This window comes from Heloderma suspectum, chromosome 1 (assembly GCF_057233095.1).
Source record: "Heloderma suspectum isolate Gila_16-S chromosome 1, 16-S_ref, whole genome shotgun sequence".
In the NCBI taxonomy this organism is placed as follows: domain Eukaryota; kingdom Metazoa; phylum Chordata; class Lepidosauria; order Squamata; family Helodermatidae; genus Heloderma; species Heloderma suspectum.
This window is the reverse complement of record NC_139458.1, coordinates 282,902,951-282,927,987: the sequence shown is the minus strand read 5'-3', so window position 1 is coordinate 282,927,987 and position 25,037 is coordinate 282,902,951. Positions and strand designations below refer to the sequence as shown.

At 43.3% G+C, this 25,037-nt stretch overlaps 1 protein-coding gene across 1 annotated transcript in view; it reads right to left on the bottom strand.

Moving 5' to 3' along the window:
- Positions 1–4,569: 4,569 nt before the first annotated feature.
- Positions 4,570–25,037, bottom strand: part of MYOM2 (myomesin 2) — a 76,095-nt gene continuing 55,627 nt past the window's right edge. Inside the window, exons 25-32 of the mRNA XM_084830925.1 lie at positions 22,542–22,629; positions 18,759–18,797; positions 17,670–17,775; positions 12,487–12,650; positions 12,130–12,166; positions 12,002–12,024; positions 9,204–9,259; positions 4,570–5,542 (exon numbers count right to left, since the gene is read on the bottom strand). Of these exons, the coding sequence (XP_084687051.1) occupies positions 5,240–5,542; positions 9,204–9,259; positions 12,002–12,024; positions 12,130–12,166; positions 12,487–12,650; positions 17,670–17,775; positions 18,759–18,797; positions 22,542–22,629 (816 nt within the window). The 3' untranslated portion in view covers positions 4,570–5,239. The remainder of the gene's footprint in view (positions 5,543–9,203; positions 9,260–12,001; positions 12,025–12,129; positions 12,167–12,486; positions 12,651–17,669; positions 17,776–18,758; positions 18,798–22,541; positions 22,630–25,037) is intronic.

Sequence of the window (25,037 nt, the reverse complement as noted above, 5' to 3'; positions counted from 1 at the left end):
AGTGCAGGATGGAAGGTGCAGAAGATTGGCTGCTTGACACCTTGTTTCGAGATCCCCTCTCCTGGCAACTTGCAATACTGCCGGCAGATGTTGGGGTTGAACACTCGGGTTCTAGTTCGGGATGAAGGACCAGTGCTGGGAAATGTGACATCAATGCCCACACCCCCAAATGAGAAGTCCCCATGTTGTTTTACCAGCCTCCTACCAGCCCTACCTCCTTCAACTCAACAGAACCTGTGGGTATTGAATAAGTATACACTTTGCAGTCTCTTGAGCACTGAGCTCAACAACCTTCCTCCTCGGTCCATGCATATGAGCTGCACAACTGAAGCAAGCATACTACGTGAAATGCTGCTACTGACTTTTACTCCGCTATTCCAGCTTGACTCAAAAATGTATTTAAGCAATCAGTCCAATGTTCTGTGTTTTTATAGCAAAAAATCCAGCAATTGGCCCTGAACCAAAAAGAGGGGGGAACCCAAACAGCTGGGCCAACCCTTTACTAGAAATAACCCACATCTTATCCTGCCCTTATTCTGAATTACAGAATGCCTGGTCGAACTCCCATAAATATCCCCACTTGATGCTGCTACGGTCAAACAAGTCACCGCAGGCTCCTCTGTTTCAGGGTTGGGCAACTTCCAGGAGCTGGGGGCCACATTGCCTCCCTGGACCCCACCAGGGGCTGCACTCCTGCCCCTGCTGCTGCCACGCTGCTGAATTTCAGTGGCACAGCACCAGCATCTGGAAAAGGGGGCTATTTTGCTTTAAAACAGCTCCCTTTTGCCATTGCACCACCAAATTTCATCAGCAAACTGCATTTCTTCACTTTGAAAAGAAGCCTTTTCCCCCTCTGTTACTATGCCACCAAATTTTGGTAGTGCAGCAGCAACAAAAAAAGGCCAGGGTGCCACATGTGGCTAGTTACAGGCCACATGTTGGCCACCCCTGCTCTATTTCCTTACCTTCCTGATACTATTGAACTATTTGGACCTGATCCAACAGAGCGTTTGCAGAGCAGATAAAGCTGTGTGTTTGTAGCCCTCAACCGCTGCCAATCACCTATTTGGCAGGGAAGAGTGGGGAATACTGAACTGAAAGTGTGTGCTGCCCCAGTGGTTGGATTAGAAAAGGAAAGTGTAAGGTCTGTGCCTAGTTGCATGCATGAGTCACTCTCCAGATAAGGATACATGCACTAAAGGCAGCTTCAGTGTGCATATACCCCATACATTGGATTGGGGGAAAAATCAGTATTTTAGGGGACAATCCTATGGGGATAGGCGGCCGCCTCCAAACTCAGAGGCGACTGCCTATCCAATGAAGGGCAGGAGAAGCATGGAGGGGATCGTTCCCTCCCCTTTTTTCCTGCCCTGCATTTGCAGCTAGACACCCGATTTCAGCTATCTAGCCACAGAACAGCGGAGTGGGGGAGGAGGCTGCCGGATGACACATCGGATGTGTCATACTGGCATTTCCACTTTCCCCATCCCGGGACGCCCCCTGGAATGCCCTGTTTTGGCTGCTCCATGCTCCTCTTCTGAGCACAGAGCCACTCCACGCTGCCTACAAGGCAGCATGGAAGCCGTGATAGAGGTCGGTTCCCCGGGAACTGACCTTGGAGCACAGGCTCTGAGTTTGGTTCCCAGAAAACTACATAATGTCTGTTACTTGTACAAACTTCTTCAAAAATCCAGAGAAAGTAAAAACTGCTGGCCTGCATGCTGAAAAAAATTTAAGTGCTTATGACAAATCTTCAACCTTTTAAAAACAGTGTTCCAGCAAGTGCTAATTTCTCTACTTCAGCAAAGGATTAAATGTCACCATAAATTTTTTCCCCTCTACCTAGGGATGTACGAAAGTCACTTACCTTTTCGAAGGGTGACATTCGTGGTGGGGGGGAGGCACTCCATCCCCCCCCCCAAATTCTCCCCGGCCGGCTCCACAGCGACTCCATGGAGCCGCTGGCCGGGGCCACCCGCAGCCAGACATCCAGCCGCTGGGCAGCCTGCACAGGGATGCAAATGGCGGCCGCCATAGCCACCGCCATTTGCATCCCTGTATTTTGCCGTGATAGGCTACGTAAATATTTACATAGCCTATCACGGCAAAAAAAAAAAGGGAATGCAAATGGTGGTGGCTATGGTGGCCGCCATTTGTGTTCCCTTTTTCTTTGCCGTGATAGGCTACGTAAATACTTACGTAGCCTATCATGGCCTCCGCAGGGACGCAAATGGCCCCAGACGCGGCCTCCATTCGCAAAGCAGCGTGAACGGCAGCAGGTAAGTGCTCCATTTCGCGTGCCTTTCATGGGGTAGGGGGGCGGGGGGCTTCGTTCTGCCATGGATTTTGGGGGGCCGAACGCACTAGCATTCAGTCTCACCAAGATCCATGGTGGAATTCTCTGACATCCCTACCTCTACCTGAAAGGAAATGGCTGGAGCTTAGTTAGCTAAAACAGGCGAGCTAAAGGCAGAGCTGAGATGAGGCTAACCTTGTCTGCCATGCCCAATGATAGTTCTGAAAAGCTGCCATAACACACAATAATCTGAGTCTCTTCTAAATATAACCTCTGTAGTGTACAAGGAAAAAAATATGTATATACACACTGAAATTTTGGAATGCTGTGTTAGCAGTTCCTAATGGAATTCAGTAATGTTTTAATTTGTGATGTGCAAATTCATCTGTTTGTTCAATTTGGAATTGGCTTCGACAAGCCACGTTATTTACCCCTAGAGTTAGAAAATATCCTGGATTTTGTTGTCATCCCTAGTCTTGAATTTGGAGATCCAAATTGCACTTTCAGTGATGGCACTGGGAGCATGATTGTGTTTTTGAACACTTCCCTCAAACACCCCACAAACACAGTGAATGCCTAAACCTTGCCTCCCCCTTCCCTTCTCTCAAGCTTCTTAAGCAGTAGAACAGGGGTGGTGACAAAGTCTTTCTCAGGAGGCCCATGTCTCCTCCTCTCTCCTCCTCTAGCATCTCGAGGAATTCTAGAGATTCCAAGGCTGCCTGGCATGTAGGACACTGCTGCTGTAGTATTCTAGGAGCCGGAGATAGGGAGGGGGCCAAGGTCTCCAGAGCCCTTGCTGCCAGGGATGGCTTTACCCTTAGGCAGAACGAGGCGGTCACCTTAGGCAGCAGCTACTGGGAGGCAGCGGCAAGGAGAGAACTCTGTGCCACACAGAGTGCTCTGCACTCTGTAAGCTAGTTTGTTGCCTTTGGGTGCAGTGGAGGATGCTGTCCCATCCCTAGTATTGAAGTAGGATTCAACCACCAGTCCAGCTGGCTTTTGTACATGGAATGGGAAGGAGCACCATCTTGTTCTTTGTCTCAGACAGCAAAATGTCTTGGGCTGGCCCTGCTTGCCTCTGCCCCTGCTCTGCTGCCAATTAGTTTGGAAGAAGACAGAGACAGGGAGGGGTTGCTTTTTAGATCAGATTATAATTCAAGCCAGAGAACGCTTGACACCATGAAGGCAAGCATTAGGGGCTGCTTGTGCTCATGTTCTGAGCCTAGAAATCACAAAGTTCAGCACCATCTTTCATTTAAACTACCTCAAATGTCATAGGTACTAAACCGCATGGTAAAAACAGCCAAGAAAAATTATGTGCTTTCTTTGTTTATGAAGAAGGTAAATTAAATGACCATTGATGTCACATTGATGTTTATATGGGACTGAACCAATGCAAGTGATTAGTGGATTACCCACTCAAAATATTTTATTTACAATTTGTCATGTGGTGATCATGTGTACAGTGATTTTCATAAGCTAGTTACTCAACACATCAGAAGGGACAGCTTTTCTGTGCTCAGGGATAATCTCCTTTTACAGGAAAAAAAAGTCATGTGTTAATGAAGTGACCCTCGAAGTTAGTTCCAGCTATGATCACTTCTGGAGTGCTCTAATTGGCACCTTTGGCATAAGAAGTAATCCGAATTTGAGGAAGACAGATGAAGCCAGACTCTGTTGGATTCAGCATACTTCCAATCATTCCTAAACTAGGTGGGATATGCAAACACAGGCTGGAGTCTGGAACTGAACACCTGCAAGGCAATTTTCTGCTGGCTGGATATGAAGATGTTATAGATTCACTGTGCCACCTGAATGACAACCGCACAGCATACAAATTTAGCCCCTCACCCCACTACTACCTACCTGCCACAAAACCAATGAGTAGTCCTACTGGAATGATGCACCTGCAAGTGTGAAACGTTTGCAGGATTGAGCTTAGGGCCAGCCTCAGCACCATAGAGCGAGATTTTACTTTGCCTTCCTGGCATAAGACCCAACTTGGAAATATGATTATCCTAGGAAGCTACCAAATGGCATAGGTGTCTCCTGATACTAGTTCCTAATGGCTTGCTGACTATGCCATAAAGTGTAAAATTAATGTAGTAACTGGCATGGAGTGACAATGATTAGCCATAATTTGTTTTCTTCATTGTAAGTCCATTGTCTGCATGCTGCCAGCTGTGAAATTGTGCAATAAGCCATAATTAAACAGTGAAAAAGAGTAAACGGAACTAGTTAAGTGTAATTTGATGCAGAGAGAAACACAAGGTGACTTTTAAAGTTTTTATTAGCACAAAAGCAAGGGAGAAAAGAAACAAACAACTGTGAAACTTATGGTGTAAATGAGTCCACGGTGATTGTAAAATACCACTGGAGCTCAGCTTGCACTACAAAACAGCGATGCCACAAAAGATATCTTTAGAAGGTCATTTTTCAGCTCATCCGATTTATTTGAGGCTGGAGTCTTGAATATGTTTACATCTCTGCAGTCCGCTTGAGTTCAGCGGGTTTTACAAAAGCACCGAGGGTCACAGTTCAGATTAAGAAGTGAGATTCCTTATGTATAACTAAACAGCCTGCTATTTCAGTTGCAATATGCAGAGCTGCATCCTACAATAATGATCTGAATATAAGTTAATGACAGCTGTCACTGTAATGGACTTTTTGTTGTTGTCACTGTAATGGACTTTTGTTGTTATGTTGGCAAGCCACATAACATTTCTATACATAATGATGAAATTGCATATGGGAATGGTACTGTTAGACAACTGCGACTGTGATGCACACTTCAAAAGCTTAATCTGCCAGTTATCTATTGCAAAAAAAAAAAAAATGCTATGAAAACAACTACAGCTTCTCTCTAGCCTTTTGTTTGTCAAACACACCTCTTCCAGATCTACGTTCTGCCACTTTCCCTAGCTTGATCCTCTTGGTGTATTTTTAAACCATTTCTGGAGGTACTGGCCTTACTTTACCAGTACCAGGTTTAATGTCAGGCATCTCTTCACCATGTTTGTACACGCTTACAGTGACATCCACGATCTCACCACCATACTTGTTCTTGACATGGATGCTGTACTTTCCCGAGTCCTCTGATGTCACCCCCTTGATGACCAAACTGGCATACTTTCCTTGCTCCAGTTTAACTACAAAGTGGTCATTAAGTTCAAGCTCCTTGTCATTCTTAAACCAGACCAATTCAGGGTCAGGATTACCAAATACAGTGCAGGTCAGATTCAGAGTCTAAAAGAAAATTAAAACAACAACCCCAAATTAGACACTGGCTCCCTGTGTGTGTTGGTTTCTTTAGGCCAAGTTCTTTCCCATCACAGCCACCCTTCAGGAAACTTTGGCTTTTATCCTAAGATAAGTTAACAGAAGGAAGTTAATGGAAGGGAAGTTTTCCATACCTTCTTCTCCCCTATGCCTGATAAACTTCAGGGACCCTCCCGAACAATATGGAATGGGACTTGGGAACTGCTTGGAGAGTGGGGGAAATCAGCCAAAGTCAGGTAGGTGCTTCTGCCTTTTGGGGGGCAGTTTCCCATTCCCCCAGCAGACCCCACTGCCCCCATTCTTTATTGTTTAGGAGGACACCCTGGCTTGCTGGAGATGCTTTTTGGAGGGTGCACAGGAGGCTGTAGGGGAGAGGAGGGGATGGGAAACTTTTCCTCCAGTCACTTATTTTAGGATCCAAGCCATTATAGTTAAACTCTCTTGAGAATGCCTGAAATAAATTTAAGAAATGTGGATTCTACACTTTCAGTATGTACACTATAGTATAATTCATGTTGTACATGCATTTGTTGAAATCTTCTCCTGGCTGCAATACAAAGGCATAAAGCATATTCCTCAAATGTACTTGCTTTAGACACACCTCCATTTTAGCAGCAAGAATAGCTCAAGAATAGCATTGTATGCAGACAGTCAGCTGGAAGGTCATTGAAGACTTGCCTGAAGCAGGCCCCCAATCAAACTAATAGCCAAACATGTTCAGATAGTCATACGTTTAAAAAGCATCTTTGAAGTCCCCCCCCCCACATAGCACTAGGGATTATAGAACAAACAAGTTCAGACAGAGACAGAAATTAAGGGGAGCTTAATTAATTTCAGTTTCATAGCTGTCATTGTTGAGTTACTTGTGCTGGTGTTTTGTCACTGGAGTTAGTGATCAGTAGCCCGTCCTTATTCAGCTGCCACAATTATTGCAAAAAGATCAGGAAAAAAGTCTTAATTTCCCCACCTTCACCATTTTTTCATGTGTGTTTATATCCTGATCTGCTGCTGCTCTGTTGTCTTTTTTATTGTGCATTGCCTGCATTCTTTCTTTCAGGTCTGTTAATGGGAGGTAATGTGTATCCTAGGCATATTAACAGTGCCATTCTATGCATGTCTACTCAGAAGTAAGCTCCCAAGTGACTGTGCATAGCAGGAGTGAGCAACTTGTGGCTCTCCAGATGTTTTGGCCTGCAACTCAGTTAAAACAATTAGGGAAGTTAAAAGACTGTTTTTGTAAGCTTGTTGCTTGTACTACTGTATATGCTAATGCACATTACATGTCTCTTTTTAAGAATCTGTGGCAATGTGCTAGCATGCACTAAAAGTCTTCTTAAGCCTTGTTGCTGCTGTCTACTGATATGCATTAAAGCCGGGAGCAAAATAATAACAATCTAGAATCTTACCTCTCCACCAGAATATTTTCATGTTTTTCAAGTGCCTCCCAAAACCCACACCAAAAATAGGGGATGCTTTTTGAGGATCAGAAAAAAACATTTGCAAACTTGTCCCAGCCCTGCATCTCAGCTCAACATTCAACACATCTTAATTCTGAAACACATGTCAGATTCATCAGATTTCTGATGAAGCGGACAAGGTGCTTTCATCTGTAGGGCCGACCACCTGCTTACTTGATCCTTGAACATCTTGGCTTATTATGGGCTGCAGAGAGAGACTGGGTGAGGGGATCAGGGCGGTGGTGAATGCCTCCCTTGAGGAGGGAGTGATGCCATCAGCCCTCAAGGAGGCAGTAATAAGACCGCTCTTAAAGAAGCCCTCCTTGGATCCCCAAGTTCTGAACAACTTTCGCCCAGTCTCAAATCTGCCATTTTTGGGCAAGGTGATTGAGCGGGTGGTGGCGATGCAGTTGAAGGCACACTTGGAAGAAACCGATTATCTAGACCCATTTCAGTCGGGCTTCAGGCTTGGGCATGGGACAGAAACGGCCTTGGTTGCCTTGGTGGATGATATGAGGAGGGCTCTGGATAGGGGTGAATGCTCCTTCCTTGTTCTCCTCGACCTCTCAGCAGCTTTTGATACCGTTGACCACAGTATCCTCCTGGACCGCCTGGAGGGGTTGGGCATTGGAGACACCATATTGCGGTGGTTCCGCTCCTTCGTCTCCGGCAGGTACCAGAGGGTAGCATTGGAAGAGGAGGTTTTGGACCCGTGGCCACTCACTTGTGGGGTGCCACAGGGTTCCATCCTCTCCCCGATGCTATTTAACATCTATGTGAAGCCGCTGGGGACTATCATCAGGAGGTTTGGGGTGTGATGTCATCAGTATGCGGATGACACGCAGCTCTACCTCTCGTTCAAATCTTCACCAAGGTTGGCCGTAGAATCCCTGTCCAAATGTCTGGAGACAGTGAGTGGCTGGATGGGGAGGAATAAGCTGAAGCTGAACCCTGACAAGACCAAGGTACTTTTGGTGGGAGAGAAGAGGAGGCTGGGGGATTTTGACCTGGTGTTGAATGGGGTACGGTTACCCTTGAAAGACCAGGTCTGCAGCCTGGGGGTCATTTTGGACTCCCAGCTGTCCATGGAGGCTCAGGTGTCAGATGTGAGCCAGACAGCGCTGTATCAACTCCATCTGATACGGCGGCTGTGCTCCCTCCTTCCCGACCATCTGCTCCCACCGGTAGTAGCTGCCCTGATCTCCTCTCGTTTAGACTACTGTAATGTGCTCTATGTGGGGTTACCCTTGAAGACAGTTCGGAAGCTGCAGCTGGTACAGAACACAGCAGCTCGCCTGATTAAAGGCAGCCGCCAGCAAGATCACATCACTCCAGTGCTGAAGGGGTTGCACTGGTTACCAGTTGTTTTCCAGGCCAAATTCAAGGTGTTGGTTTTGACCTTTAAAACCCTATATGGTTCCGGCCCAGCCTATCTTAAGGAGCGCCTCCAGCAACACCAGACAGGCCACTTAACAAGATCAGCCTCGGATGGCCATCTCTCTGTCCCATCAGCCAGGACAGCTAGACTGGTGGGGACGAGGGAGAGGGCCTTTTCTGTGGTGGTCCCCACTCTGTGGAACTCCCTCCCTAAGGAACTCCGTCATGCCCCCTCTTTAATGAGCTTCCGCCGTGCATTAAAAACATGGTTGTTCAGGCAGGCATTTGGGGTGGGTTAGGGTATGTTAGAAAATGTTTTTATTGTAGAATTTTATTGTTTAAAACTGTTTTATTATATGTTGTACATCGCCCAGAGTGGCTGGGTGACCAGCCAGATGGGCGATTAATAAATTTAATAAAATAAATAAATAAATAAATTCTTCCCTGGCTAGGAACACACCCAACCAATTCCTATGAGGATAGGTGAAAGGCTGCACCAACTTTGCCCGGCCCTACTAACAAGATGAAAACACGGGGGCAATGGTATTGTTGCCATTGTGGCAGTACTGTTGCCATGCAATGCCACAAGTCTGCTGTGCCAACATTACTTGTCCAGTAATGCTTTGCCAACAGAATATTGTGTGTAATCAAGCAAAAAAGTAAGTGTTTATACATGTGCTTTTAAAACCAATCTAATTTTATCAATTTACGAAGTTTTCTTAGTCTTTTCCTACTGCTAGTACAGCCCCATTCAAAACTAGCCAAGATAGCCAAGCAATGTGTGTTATCCTTACCTTTCCTTCCATTATTGTCACAACATCGGGCAAACCACCAAGCACTTTACCACGATCTATTAATATAAAACAATGAAGTTATCATACAGTCATTGCCAATGCATATTACCTATAGTAGAATAAGCACACAGAATCATGGACTAATGAAGCTGTCCTCCAAGCTACCACACATTTGGTTTAAATGCTGGGACAAAGAACTCTTGAGTGAGTAGCCACTCCCAACACTGGATTTTAAGGAATATACGAAATGTGAAACCTCTGCATGCCATGGAGCACATGTATTGCAGATTTTTTACATAGTACAGTCTATTCTGCAGCAGCCACGAGAAGAACTCTTGGGGTGGGGGCAACACACTGGGATGCAGGAGGTGGGGCCAGCATATTGCCATACCCTATTCAGGCTTAACACCTGAACAGGGCTACTAAGAAGAACATGGTCAATATTCCCAGTTTCCTTCTAGAAATGCTAACTCCATTCTAACATGTTCAAGCACTTTGAAAAATCAAAGTATCCGACGTTTCCTGGATCAACATTACCCGGTGGCTCTTTATGACTATATACATAGATCTGGACAAAATTTGTTTTTGTCTTTTGCTGGTCAAGGTGAATTGAAAGCTGTTTCCCTCTGTCCCACCACTCATATTTTATCATACACTGAGCAGCATAGCAATAACACATTAAATTATTAAGAGTTGACTGGAATATTATTATTACTTCTTTTTAATTTCATTAACTATCACATGATTGCATTCCACAATTTTGTTAATCTGGACTAAATACTGCTTCAAGAATCCCCATTTAACCTCTAAGAGGCATTGAAAAAGCAGATAAATCTAAAAATGCCGGCACTAGTTCATCTCTGCAAGACATGAAATGTTTCATCTCGGGAGGCTGCCTATTTTGCATCTTTGGGTTTGGTTGCCCTGCATATACAACAGATAAATACCTTAGCTGACCATTTCAGGTAAAATGATTGCCACAGGAAATATGAAATGACTAGCTTCTGCCATCATAATGGTTCATCATAATGTCATCATAATGGTTCAGAGAAATCACAGTGCAATATGATGAACTAAGATACTCCCCTGGAAGCTACATTTTTAGGTTACAATTCTAAGCTTATTACAGGGAAGTAATAAATAAGAATGCTTAGGGTCAAGGTGCCAGACTTATAACCCATGTTGTGAATGGCAAAGAGTCCTCCAAACTATATTATCACCTCATTCTCCTGCATCACTCAGATTTCTTAACACCATCAATGTCTAATCTGTCAACCTGGGTCTCTAGCCAACATCATATATACTGACCATATGTTGTCACTGTCATCTCTGAAGACCCAACTTATGATAGTCTGAGTTAGAAGCTCTTTTCTGGACACCCATTCCCCCCACCCTCTCCTATTCCCACCTGCCAACTCACTTCCCAAGATTAACCAAACACTTAGGTTCTCTACCTAAGACAGGCCTGGTTGACAAACCTCCACCTGTTTTTGCAGTCCCAGACAGGCAGCAAAAACAAAAGATTTATTGACCCCTGAGAGCCACCATACATGTCTTGTGGGGTGCATTAAGTTTGGTAGGTCACTAGTTGTGCAGGTCTTCCCTAAGACAACACATGTAACTACCTATTCACTTTGAAGATGCACTGCATTTGCCCTTAACTTCGCTCTCAAAAGGATTGATAGAAAGCACCTGAAAGACCACCTTCTCCCATACAAATCTGCCCAGTCGTACGATCTTCTGGAGAGGCCTTTCTTTAGAGATCACTGCCTTCAAAGATGTGGTGGTGACATGAGAGAGAGCCTTTTCAGTGACTGCTCCAAGGCTATGGAACTCCCTCTCAAGGTTTGCTCCCTGGCTCTATCCTTCCTCCAGCAAGCAAAGACTGTTTTATTCAAGAATGTATTTGGCCTGTTAAGGGGCACTGTTTGGTTGGGTGCTGTTTTTATTCTGTAACTGTTATGTTTTTATTTTATTTTAATACATTTTTATTGTTTTATCCAATTTTAATTGTCTCTGTAAGCTGCCTTTAGTGGTATAGATAGAGATGGATGGATGGATAGATAGATAGATAGAGATTTATATTTATATTTATATTTATATTTATATTTATATTTATATTTATATTTGGTAGAAAGGAGGGCTACATATCAGATAGATAAATAAATAAATGCTTTATTTGTTCATGTTTGTTGAATTTCATAGATACTTAAAATATTAGCAAGGTCCTTGACATCCCTAGCAGTTAGCACCTGTTTGAATGCCTAAGCGGAAAAAACATTTTGGGGCCAATGTGCTCTTAAGGAGTACTTTTTGTTGAAGGGACCTGACAAAGAGGTCTAAGGTGGAAGTCCTTATGGCTTCATGAGTGGCTTTCCATTGTGATGGTTTTAATTTTGATTTAAGCTCCCTTATTCCATTTAGATTGATTACACTCTAGATCTGCTGGCAATTCTTGTCGGACAGCAGCATAAAGAAATTTATTGATTTTAATATGCAAGACACAGAATTTAACACATATCAGTGACCTGAAAGGAAAGAACCAAGGGAAATGGAGGCTTATTGTTATATGACTTGTACTATCAATTGTATAATTGGAAAGAAGGGAGGGAGGGCTCTTCCATCATTAAAAAAAATCTCAAAACAACTTCCAATAAACAATAAATAACAAAAATAAATATGTTCAAGGATCATCAGGGCTTTTCCCACTAGACTGCTGGCTCCTGCTCTTACATATAAATAATTAGCATGCTTCCTCCATAAGAGGAACATGCTTTCTCCATAAACAATTTACTTACTCTTCTCAGCAAAAGCAGCTGCCCTGAAGTGGGGGGAAAAGAAATACAAAATAATACCATGTTAGAGCAACACTGACAGCCAAGATAAGGTAATTGCAGTCTAAATTTTAAAACACCATAAGGCTTACTTGAGTCGCTGGAATTCTGCATAGGCATCATCAAATGCTACAATAAAACAATTTAGTATATTAGAAAGTTTGCCTTTTGAAACAGCACAAATACTGTCACACATATGTGTGTGTGGTTGGTGTGTTGTTTTTTAACTATGATATGGCAGAGAAACATCAAACAAAACCTAAGAATAGGGATCAAAGTCAGCCCTGATGAGAAGAGACACAGAATGAATGAAGTTGGTACTGTGTCTTGAATGCTCTTGGAACAAGATATGTGTTTATTAGTAAACAACATTGGTAGGACATTCCCTGTTGTAAGATGGCCCCAATTTACTGTGAGATAAATGCTGTACCACTGGTAAAGATACCTACCTTGTCCAGATAGATCAATTGTCCGCTTATGGGATTCCTTGCCATCGAACACCTCAAAGGTGTATTTCCCTTTATCCTTTTCTGTGGGCTCACATATCTGCATCCAGGCAACTTCATCACTACCACCAATCCTCATCTTTTCACTAGAAGAAATCTTAGATTCTCTAGGAAAATGAACAGAGGAAGTTTGAGAGAGACAGACAGACAGACAGACAGAGCGTTGTGATGTGCCTGGACATTAAAAATAACCACAGACTGGGCATGTTCCAAAGAGCCTTACAACTAGTTCCAAGACCCAGGAGGGCTTTGAGCTTCTGTTTCTCAAACAGCAGTCCTCATGCCATATGCAGTCAAACCACTTCTGAAACTGAGGACTTTCAAAAGCAGATAGTGACATGCCATAGGGGGTCTTGCCATTCAAAAGAAAAAAGAAATCGATGCATTCTACTAGCCATGCCCAACCCCCTGAGCCAACCTTAAGCAAATTATTAGCTTACAAAGCTATTAGCTTAGGAAGTATTGTACAATTAAAGTTGTAAACCAAAACATACTTGCAATATTGTACTGGGTCCCCAGGCCAGTGGTTAGTGGAAAAGAGATCTGTTTTCTCATTCAAAGCATTCATCATTAGCTCCAGTTCCAAGAAACACAAGATGGGGTTTACAGGCTAACTTGACCCAAGAGCAATCAGTGTCTTTGACATAAAAACATGCTCTGTGCCTATAGCCCAGGGATGGGCAACTTGTGGCCCTCCAGACATCTTGGTCTACAATTCCCATTAGCCCTAGCCAGCACAGCCAATGGTGAAGACTGATGAGAGTTGTAGGCCAAAACATTTGGAGGTCCACAACTTGCCCTCCTCTGCTGGTCAGAGGACAATTTTGGGGACGATTTCATCACTTCTGGAAGATTCTTTTTTGGAGAGTGAAGTTTCCACCTTTGTCCTCCCCCCACTCCCTGGAGCTTTCAATCCTATGACTCCCTTCTATTTCATTTTGAATTTATTTTAGGCTTATTTTTGGTCTATTCATATTTCAATTTAATAATCTACATGAAGCTTAAAAGGATTTTTTTTTAAGGAAGAGCATCTGTCACCAAGGGAGGGTTCTATTACTTCTGCTATTTATCATTTATAGTGCTTTCAAGATGTGCATTGCATTTTCAGAGTAAAAGCAGAGTCATATGCAAAGAGACTAGATGAGGAGGAGTGACAGCACGGGAAAGAGAAGGAGGGGAGATGGAAGAGGACCCAACAGGAGGGCAAGCAGAAGCAGGCCCATTTATGATTAGACTAGCCAAAGTTTGGTGAATACGAGCAGGAAGGGAAGAGAGGGAGAGATAAAGAAGGCTTTCAAGACAGTAGCTGAGCACATGCTTTGTATGCCAAAGGCCCCAGGTTCACTCACTGGGACTTCCAGGGAGGGTGGGGAAAGGCTCCTGCTTGGAACACTGGAGAGCCACTACCAGTCAGTGTAGACCAGGGGTGCAGAACCTCAGGGTTGAAAGCCAAATTCAGCCTGCCTGAGGCCCCAATCTGGCCCACCTGGGTTCCCCAGGTGGCCACACCCCTTCCCATGGCCTCACCCCTTTCCCCCAACCTCTGATCATTGGGTGGTTTCCTAGCTTTTGTACAGTTTTTCCCCATTCTAAAAAGTTGAAATGCCTCTCCAAAGGCATAGTTACTGGCAGTAAGAGGTTTAAGCTAAAATATACTGGTATTTTTGGCCCCGCCCCATTTGCCTTTGGTTCCATGCCTTTTGCCTTTAGCCCTACCTGCTACAGGGACACACACCCTGACAGCTTCTCCAAAATGGAATTTGGTCTTTGGGCTGAAAGAGGTTCAACATTCCTGGTATAGACAATTCTGAGCTAGATGGGCCAATGGTAAGATTCAGTATAGGACAGCTTCCTATTGTGTTCCTATCTGAAGGATGTGAGGCGTGTCTTCAGCTGCCTTCTGGCACATGGGTCATAATGGAAGAAAGCACAGTTGATGTTACTAGAAGAGGATAATTCAAATAAAATCTTATATTTCATCCTGAGCTTCTGACAGCTCTAGAACTAGCAAGTTTTATTATTTACCTGAGCCACTACTGAATTTAACCAATGACTTTAGATGTACACTGCTTCAAAGTGTATTTTATCCTCAGTAATCAATGACTAAGGAGATCCACAACAGAGGGTGAGACTGAGGTAGGGTTAGGGAATAACTCAGTCACCCAGACAATACCTCTGGTAGAGAATTAGTCCTATGCACTGAGGTTATGAACCACAATGAGTGCTTCCATCTAAAGACCAAATACTTGATTCTCACCAGGTGAATTAGATCTGCTGCTTTATCTGCTGAAGACCTACTTTGGCCAAATCCAAATGTTCAAAAACCTTGAGCAATGCTCCAGCATCATGTGATAAAGAACCATGAACTTTAGCAAAAACAAGAAAGTATTTCTCCCCATCTATTATTTTCATTTCTGATGTTTAGCATACTGTGCAGTTAAACCTCCGAAGTTTGAATCATATCCTTCAGATTCAAAAACACTTTAAAAATAAGACTGAAATTTCCATTGTTTTACCAGTTTCAGGACTAGGCAACACCATCATGTATGAAGCCGTGTCCTATGGACTCCAGATTGCAGACATTTAGACTATACTCCAGAGCTCTGCAGAATCAGGTTTTTTTATTTACATCTTCATAGGAATGTAGAACACAGAAAGCTGTCTTATACTAGGGGCCGATCTACATTGCGCCCGTCATCGCAATGAATTCAGTGTCCTGTTGGGTTAAATGCTCTTGCATTAAAATGTGATTATCCATACTCGCCCATTTTCCCCATTGCAGTGCTTTATCAAATGCGCGAGCTCAGTTCACACTCGAGCGCTGTGCTGTTTTCCTGCTCTTAAGGATGGAGGCTCTCATTGGATGATCAGAAACTCTTCCTGTTCCTGCTGATTCCACGCCCACCATGCTCACAGCTCTTGACGGCCCCATGTCGTCTTCCGGCTACTGATCGCATAGCTTCCTCAGCACTCAATGTTTCCTCAGCAACAGGCAAAGGGCTGGATGTGCGCGCGCTTGTCTGATCTTGGAAGCTAAGCAGGGTCAGCCCCAGTCAGTAGTGGGATGGGTGACTGCCTGGGAATCAGGCTTCCTGCACTGAGCAGGGGGTTGTTCTATCCCTTCAAATGAGACTAAGTTTTACCCCCTTCGGCTTTAAAAAAAAAAAAATTAAGGCGTTATCTTCAAAGAATCGTGGCTTCTCCGCGATTTTTTTTCCTAATTCAGGCATGATCTTCGAAGATTTGAAGCTTCAAATTCCCAGGTGGTCACCCATCCAACTACTGACCAAGGCTGACCCTACTTAGCTTCCGAGATCAGACAACCGTGCGCACATCCAGCCCTTTGCCTGTTGCTGAGGAAACATTGAGTGCTGAGGAAGCTATGTGATCAGTAGCCGGAAGACGACATGGGGCCGTCAAGAGCTGTGATTGGACAGGAGGGAAATACAAACACCACCATATATGGACAGGCAGGGGAAGGGACTATGACCAGATATGGTAGCGAAGGTGGGAAATCAGAGCACATTAAGGGGAAATACCGGGATATTAGGGTATTGAAAGCAGGAGCATGGAAGTGGGAAATTCCGGTTCCAATTCGAGGCAGGTACTGCGTAGTGTGAAACATGGGTGGTGAAACCTCATTGGAAGTGAAAAAACTCGTAAGTGTAGATCAACCCTAGGTAAGACTGGTTGCTCATCTATCCCAGTATGTGACTGGCAGTGGCTCCCCAATGTCTCCAGCAGAAATGTTCCCTACCCCCTGAACCTTTTAACTGAAAGTGCCAGGGATTGAACCTGGGACTCAACTAGCCCTCCATCAAAGCCTAAATTATACTTCAAACATGGGCATCCCAATACAGCTGGAGGCCACATGCATGCAGAAGTAGGGCTTTCACACAGTACCCAAGGCAAGTGCGGAATTGTGCACGCAATAGGTGCCAGGTTGTTGTTAGGTTTTATCTTGTTGTTGTTAGGTTTTATTTTGTCTTTACTGATTTTGTATAACTTTAGATGGGATAGATGAGCAACCAGTCTGACCTAGTAAAAGGCAGCTTTCTGTGTTCTATGTTCCTATGAAGGTGTAAATAAAAAAAAACTGATTCTGCAGAGCTCTGGATTATAGCCCAAATGTCTGCAATTTGTATAACTTTATACAAAATCAATACATTCCATATATATAATCAATATATTCTTTTTTTATTTGTAAGCTATCTCAAAAAAGTTTTGATGGGGCAGGATATAAATATATTAAGTAAATCATCTGCATGTTCTTTAGCTTCATCTTTCTTTTTAATATTTTGCAGAAGTTGATGATAGGAACCAGTGGACTAGGAAACTACAGAAGGAGGTTGGGGAATACAGAATTGATTTGCAAACAATAGATTGGCCCACAGGCACATTGGGAATCTTATTTAGGCTTTGAAATGATGCAATTGGAACTGGAATGGGGAAATGCCCAGCACTGAGACAGGTTTTTAAAAAATTATTATTTCCAAAGTATTATCATCTAGAAATGGCGAAATCTCTATGGTTAGAATATTGATAACCCCAGCTTAACTTCCCCCTGGAATCTTCATTAACTCCATGATACAAAGGCTAGATTCTCTTTGATCAACTAAAAAATTAGTCCTAATGGAGGTGATTTGACCTAATGATGATGAAAGGCTTAATATGAAAAGAACAAAATGTAGTTAGTTGGCTTTTGCTTTGCTAAACTAGCTTCAGCTCACTCAACCATGCCAACTTCTACAAGGAAGTTTGGTTAGATTCCCTGCAGTGCAATGAGTGGATGACTGCATGCTAGCTTTAGGATTTGTTTTATGCTCCCTGCTATGCAAAGTGCTGGGATGATTCAAGGCTGACAGGGGATTCACATGCAATACTGCCAGCTGCACTGATGATAGCATGAAAAACAGGGATCAGCTCATTTCTTATGAAAAACGTGTCGTCTGAGAACATCACTTATTCATTTTCTAAAAGCAAACTAGAGAGGAACATTGGAGGTTTAATTCCCTACACACCCCTGGCCAGAACTCCAATATCGGTATCAATGCCAAAATGTTTATTCAGAAGTCTCTGAATATCAGGCAAAACTCACCAGGATTTAGGACTTGGTTCTCACTTACCTTTGATACCAGCCTGCTTTCATTTCCTCCATGTAGTACTTCATGAAACACTGTAGCCTTATTCCTTCCTGAGTACAGTGGATCTTCAAATCAGAAGCAGATTTACCTGAAGGCATAAATATATATATTCAGATCCTGTTTTAGGTTTCAAGATCTTGAATGAGCATGTTAAAAAAACAGCAAAGAGAGAATCTTAGAAATAGATCATTTTACCTACAAAACCCACATTTCAGTCAATAAACAAACAGCAAATGGGCAGATTCCCAGGAGCACTTCTGTTAAAGGACTGCAGTGTCATTAAACTGAAGAAGTTGGTTTGTTTTTCCTATTGCCATGTGTTTCATTCATAAAACTTTTTAAAAAGACAATATACTACTCTTATGGAATTATTATTATGTTTTCTATATATTGTACTAAATGTCAGAAATCTGGAATCTCTTGACTTTTACTGATAAGAATTTAAAAGGTCAGAGGGAAATGTCAAAAAAATATGACTTCTACCAGTATCCCTAGTAAAAGTCCAAATATTCTCTTTTCCAAAAAGAAGCTTGGTTCTTTTTTGCCATGCCCCATAGCATGGCAAAAAAAAACACATTTATGTCAGAATGTAAATGTCAGAAACAAGCCTCTTGACATAAATATTTCTATCGTTTTCGGCTGGGCCTCCTAAATTCTTTGAATTTGCTAGTAAATGTCAACTTTCATCAAGTTTCTGATGCTTAGCAGAACATGCATATTTCTATATAAACTGTTATATTGAATTCAAGGTGGCTTAGGTTTTATATTGATACAATCTGTTCAAATGCTGTCTTTAAATGAATTGGATCAGTAGTGAAGCGAACAAAGACCAGGTCTCACATGGTAACTTCTTATCACATACTTAACAAACTGCATTGTCCTAAGCCCAGGTAGCACAATATTTTCTTCCTGTTTAATAATGTCAGTTAACAAAGTCAAAAACCTGTTCAGAATGTTAACTACACACCTGGAAGAGAATATGGATCACTTGAGATTTCCTGCTTTCGGTGACAACGGGCTCCCTCAGTTTAATATATATTTTTAAATGAAGCAGAAATAGCATTTACTCACCACTGACTCTACTCAGTCCCAGGATTATATCATCATATACTGAGGAGAGATGGGGAGACAACATCTTGTCAGCATGAGAAATATAGCTATGTCATAGTCACAGGAGAAAGAATGAAGTAGATAAACAATGACGTTGTAATATTTCTTTCAGAAGGGTCTACACTGTTGCTTTATTCTTTTATATCTGCCTGTTGCATCTAGCAACTTTGGTCTTAGTAGATTTGTGCACATGGCTTTGGATAAGCCCCAGTGAGACCGATTCAGACTTTGGATCTGGAGATTCACATCAAAGCCGGTGACTGGATAACTGTTGTTCGCCATTTGCTGCACCACCACCACTGCTGTACACACGTGTGTGCATTTAAAATGGCAGCAAAGGCAGTGACATCAGTGTTGGCAGGAAGCAGTGGTAGGTGACCATGATGGAGGCACACAAAATTGGAGGTACAATTGTAGGGAGAGGGGAAGGAACCATCTGGAGGTCAATCAATACTGGCACCAAAGGAAACCCACAAGCCAACCAAATCCTCAAAAAATCAAGGCCCAAAGTGCCCTCTTATACATGTGCACAGCCCTGTTAGAAAGCAAGGGGGCTCTGGGGCATGCCTCATTTGTTTTACTCCGCATTTACGAAGTCCACTGTTCAGTGCAAATCTGGGCAACAGCTGTGGGACTTAACAGTACTGGTGCTACTGTGGCAATCACAATTGCTTTTATTAAGTAATAACTGCTGGTCAAAAGAACGGCAGCACTATTTGTCTCAAAGGGAATATAGCTGTTACTTTGAAATACAGAACAGCTTGGAAATAAAATGAAACTTACTGACACAGACTTTTCTACCATTAAACATTAAAATATACGCTCAGTGATACAATGCTCCATGACACTAAGGGTGTGTTCACACCACTTTGTTTCCTGTGCTGGGAACAGCTGGTGTAATTTGTTCCCAGTCCTGGCTGCAGTCCCTGATCTGTGCTTTATTTTTAAGAACAGCCACTTTCCCCATGATGCTTGCTGCGAAGTCTGACATTAGGCTTTTCTACATGAGGTTTAACCTGCACCTTTACCGAAGCTTCTGCTTCCAGATTCTTGGCAGGATTAAAATCAGCTCCTTTACACGTGTTTTTTCCAGGGGGGGGGGGTCTTTCTCTATCTTTCTACATGTTCCATTACACAATAACTAGGTGGTGCTGTGTTATAGAAGAATTACACAAATATACAAGGCTTCTGTAACACCATTAAGAAAAATACTAGAGTTTCCTTGTTAGGGAAAAAAAAACACATGATAATGGTTGCAAAGCTCGGGAGAGGCTCTTGAGGATGATGACATCGTGTAAAAGACCTGCAAATTACCATGAGTGAAGAATCACAAGCACACAATAAAAGCCTCATGAAGAAAGGCTCAAGCATCAGTTTCTTTGCACTGGGAAGGCTCTAGCCTCCACTTGAATTGGAGCCTTCCTTAGCTGGCAAATCTGATGGAAACTTTTGGGGAATGTTTTGTTTCAAGCAGCAGCAGCAGGAAAGTTTGCCACTTGCAACTAAGCCCCTTACTAGCAAATCTGCGAGGGCTGTAGCACATCTGCCAGCTGGACTGATGTCTGTTTAAAGAGCATGGAGCCCTCCCAGCCAGTTTATTCATCACTATTTTGCTAATATTCTGTGTGGGTGTGTGAACTCTATCAAGAGCAGCAGCAAAACATTCTGGGATGGTCAAAAAGGCTTACCCCTCCTCCTCCTGCTGGAAAGGACGGTTGTGGTGTGCACACCACATTTGCCTCTAGAACCTGCTGATGCTGTTACTAAGGTGGCCTGCTTCACAGGAAATGGCTGCCAGGTGGAGGCAGCTTGAAAATACCTCTGCATGGTGTCTTTTCTGCGTGTATGAAGCATTTCACCAGATGTATCAGCAGACATCATGCATCATATCTCTATACTGCTGTAGAACGTGAAGTCACCACATGCAGCAGTCACTGTAGCCCTGTTCACTCATTTGCAGATCACATGGGGGATGGGGAGGGCAGGGCTGCACTCATTGGCCCTGCCTCTGCCATCACATTCCTGACAGCACAGCCCCCACCCACCCACCCACCACCACCACCACCACCACCACCACCACACACACAGGTTGGCTCTCAACGCCTGCAGCTGGGAGCCTGCAGTACTCATGGAGGGTCCTTGTGACAATTAGAACCCTGCATGGTGCCAGGTAGTCAGAAACATGATGGAGCGGGTGGGCAGCAAACACATCCCCATTCTCTCCCCTCATGGGATGGGGAATGGGTGAATAGGGCTTATGGGGACACCCCAGGTGGCCATTTTGTATTAAGCTAGTGTAAGTGGTTTCATGAGGGAGTAACTGGAATTTAAAGCAGGGGTGGGCAAAAAGTCAATTGGGCAAAGACTGGAGAACAGTCTTTAATAATAGCAGAAACAAAATGACTTCCCCCCACCCTAAGCTTGGGATTAGCAGCAGTGGATTTTTGTATGGAAGGACTGTGAGGGTGTCTCTACATTAAGCAAAAAATCTGCAGAAACCACATCCTTTCCAGAGCTTCCTGCTTTCAGTTTCTTTGCAGGATTAGGAAGGGCTTCTTTACATGGCAGCCATGTGGTTTGAACAGAGGGAGTGCCTTCCTCCCACCCTGGCATGTGTGCAAAGGGGGGGGGGGTCTTGTTTTCGTAGCTTAACTTCTGCTGTACTATTTTCTGGCAGCCCCCAGGAAACCTCAGACTTACTTCTGAGTAGACATAAAATGTAAGATTGTGCTATACGTCTGTCACCCTTGGCACACTTATGTGGGAGTAAGCCCCACTGAACTTAATGGGGTGCTCTGAATCAACAGAGGACGTTGCTTCTGAGCTTGATGGGGTGGGGGATCAGATGTGTCTCCCTTCGTTGCAGGGAGGCATTTTACCCTCTTCTCCACCCAATTGAGAAATGCGGAGGCAGGAGTCGCAATCGGCAGGCGATTCTTGCCCTCACACCTGTCAAATCTGCTTGGGTCTCCTTCCCTGCAATCCACTCCCATCCTCAGTGCCTTCATCCTCCTGACCACACCCCCAACAACTGAAAACAAATGCCCACAGCAGGCAGACACAGCAGTTTCTTCTGCTGTTGGAGAATTTCACATGGAGGTCATGGTGATCCTGTTCCGTGGGCTGGAAAAAAATATCACATTTTTTTGTGTTTGGGGAAAACACAAGATAGGCTGGGGAAAATTGCAAGAGGCGCCTTGGAGGTTAGCAGCATCATGTAAAGAGCCTGCAAACTTCCAAGAGAGAGCCATCTCAATAGCAGGATAAAACTCTGTGTGATGAACCCCTCAGTTCTGGTACTCAAAACAAATTCTTGGGCTCAGAATTCTTCTCATTCTAAGTGTTTGTCATTTATACCAGACTGGTGGATGTCAAGGTTCTAATAAAAAACAACAACAAAGTAGATCTCCACAAACCTGATGTCTTCCCACCCCTGATTTAAAGGAATTACTTAAACAATATGTTCAAATCTTTGGTGATCGGAAAAACTTATCCAAGGGAATGAGTTCTTCTAAACATCATACAGGGTCAAGCAGAGGTTTATGAGGCCTGGGCTACTGGGGACAGATGGATGGATGTCATGATATTAGAAGGAGAAGAAAACATTATAAAAGTTTCAGAATTCCTGACAATTTCCATTTCAGAGGTGTTTCTCTGGCTCTGTTTAATGCAGCTAATACTTTCCCATGGTTTGACAGAATTATTAACTATCCAGGAGCAATACAGAAAAATATGGAGCTTTACCTTTCCCTGATACATCCAGACAAGAGATATCTTGACCTCTGTCATCTGACAGTGTTGCCTTATATTCACCCTGCTCCTTTTTAGACAGCTAGAAGTAAAATATGGCACAGTTATTGTGCAATTTAAATTAATGAAAGCCATTTACATACTTGTTACATTTCCTGTCTCAGAAAGAAAATTTACTTTGAATGCTGCCTGAACAGAAATGACATGAGAGGACACTGAGGTGATAGCATGGCTAATGAATTATTGCATTCATACGCTTACATCTTCTGCTTAAATTTAACTAAGCTGTCTCTGATATCTTCAGAATGAATGTATCATTCTGAATATATCATTTTCAATCAGTGTAAATCACTACTAGCTTTGTAAAGTTCAAGGAACTATTCCTTTTGAGAGAGAGAGAGAGAGAGAGAGAGAGAGAGAGAGAGACTAATAGCTTTAAATGCTTATACATACAAAGTGGTAAAGAATTTTCCTTTTCAGTTATAGCTATTATACATGTGGGAGGTGTTCCAACATACAACCATAGCAGAACAACTGTGGAATCCTATACATGTCAGTTCAGAAGTAAGTGTCATTGAGTTCAGTGGGGCTTACTTCCAGGTGAGTGGATATAGGATTGCAGCCTAAATTAGGTAGTAATGATCATCTATAAGAAATGCAATAGATCATCACCATAACCATATGATAAGAGTAAGTCTCACTTAAATCAATGAGTCTGACATCTGAATAAACTTGGGGCATGATCCAGTCAAACTAAACAGATTTAAAGTCCCATTGATTTCAGTGCCAGCAAGGTGAGTACATACTTTACTTTCCCATTGAAATCAACAGGATTCATGCTTAGACTTGGCTAGATCATGTCCATAGTTAGGACTGGGCTGAGAGTCTGCAAACTCTCCTTATTATAAGCAACACATAGGCATTTTTTTCTTTGTTTAAAAAGGGATGCTTTAAGAGCACTTAGTCAAAAGATCAAACATTTCAAGTGAGGTAATTAAAACACAGAAGTGTCATGTGGGAATTACAACATATTATAATAGACTCATACATAAGAACATGTGCATATATTGAACAAAAATAGAATTGGAAAGGTTAGGGCATAACAGGAGGGCTGCTAAATAGTGTAAAAGAGCTCATTCTGTTCTGTTACCTTTTATAAAACTGAAGCTAAGAGACAAGTAAAAAAAAACAACAACAACCAATAGCATGGATAGAGAAAAGTTTAAAAGGAAATGGTGAAGCAAATAGATATAAATATCCAAAATGTCTTTGCATTAATAGCACACTGAAGGAATCATTGATTGTTTTTAAAGAGTAAAGGTAAAGGTAAAGGTGTCCCCAACCAGTCGTGTCCTACTCTAGGGTGCGGTGCTCATCCCCGTTTCTAAGCCGAAGAGCCAGCGCTGTCCGAAGACGCTTCCGTGGTCATGTGGCTGGCATGACTGAACACCGAGGTGCACGGAATGCTGTTACCTTTCCCGCCGAGGCGGTACCTATTTATCTACTTGCAATTTCTTGCTTTCGAACTGCTAGGTTGGCAGAAGCTGGGACTGAAGACGGGAGCTCACTCCGTCACGCAGCACTCGGGTCTCAAACTGCTGACCTGCCGACCTTCCAGTCTGCAGTTCAGCGTCTTAACCACTAAGCCACCACGGTCCATTAGGGCATAAAGCACAGAAGCTAAGGCTAGAGGCAGAGTATAACCTTTTCAAAGAGTTTAAAGCACTTCCAAAGTGGAATCGTCACTCATTTTGGCTCTGCTAAATAGGTTTCCAAAGTTTTTGTACTGTTTCAATAAGCTGCCAAACCTGTTTGTCCAAAGGTGGCAATGAGACAAAAGAAATGTGTGTGTATACCAAATGACATTATGGCTCTCTGAAACTACTTTGAAAAGAATAGTGACCTGGTTCAGACATAATACTAGCCCATGGTTTATTTAACCCATCGTCAACCCATGGTTTGTTGCCCTACCCAGGGTTTGTCTGGCAGACAATTGAACAAATGGTGGATTGTTTTCTCCATCCCTGGGTTGTTTTTTCCCTCCTCCTTCACCCACTCCCTCCCTATATCCCAAATGCCTTTCTGGTGCTGTAGTATCAGCATGTAGAGCAGCTGATTTCTTTTAAGAACATAAGAGCCCTGCTGGATCAGACCAAGGGTCCATCTAGTCCAGCATTCTGTTCACCCATTGGCCAACCAGCTGTCGACCAGGAACCCACAAGCAGGGTATGAGTGCAACAGCACCCTCCCACCCATGTTCCCTAGCAACTGTTGTATATAGCCTCACCGCCTCTGGTATCTCTTTTACTGTTCTTGCCCGCTGCCTCTGTAGTCTAGCAAGACAACCTATGAACAACCTATGGTTTTGGGTTCACACATAAGAGCAACTCATGGTTTAAAAAGCCAGAGTTCACAACCCAACAACAAAACATTGATTCTTTTTCTGGATTGTTCGTGGTTAAGAAACCACGGTTTGTTAACTTGGCTGAG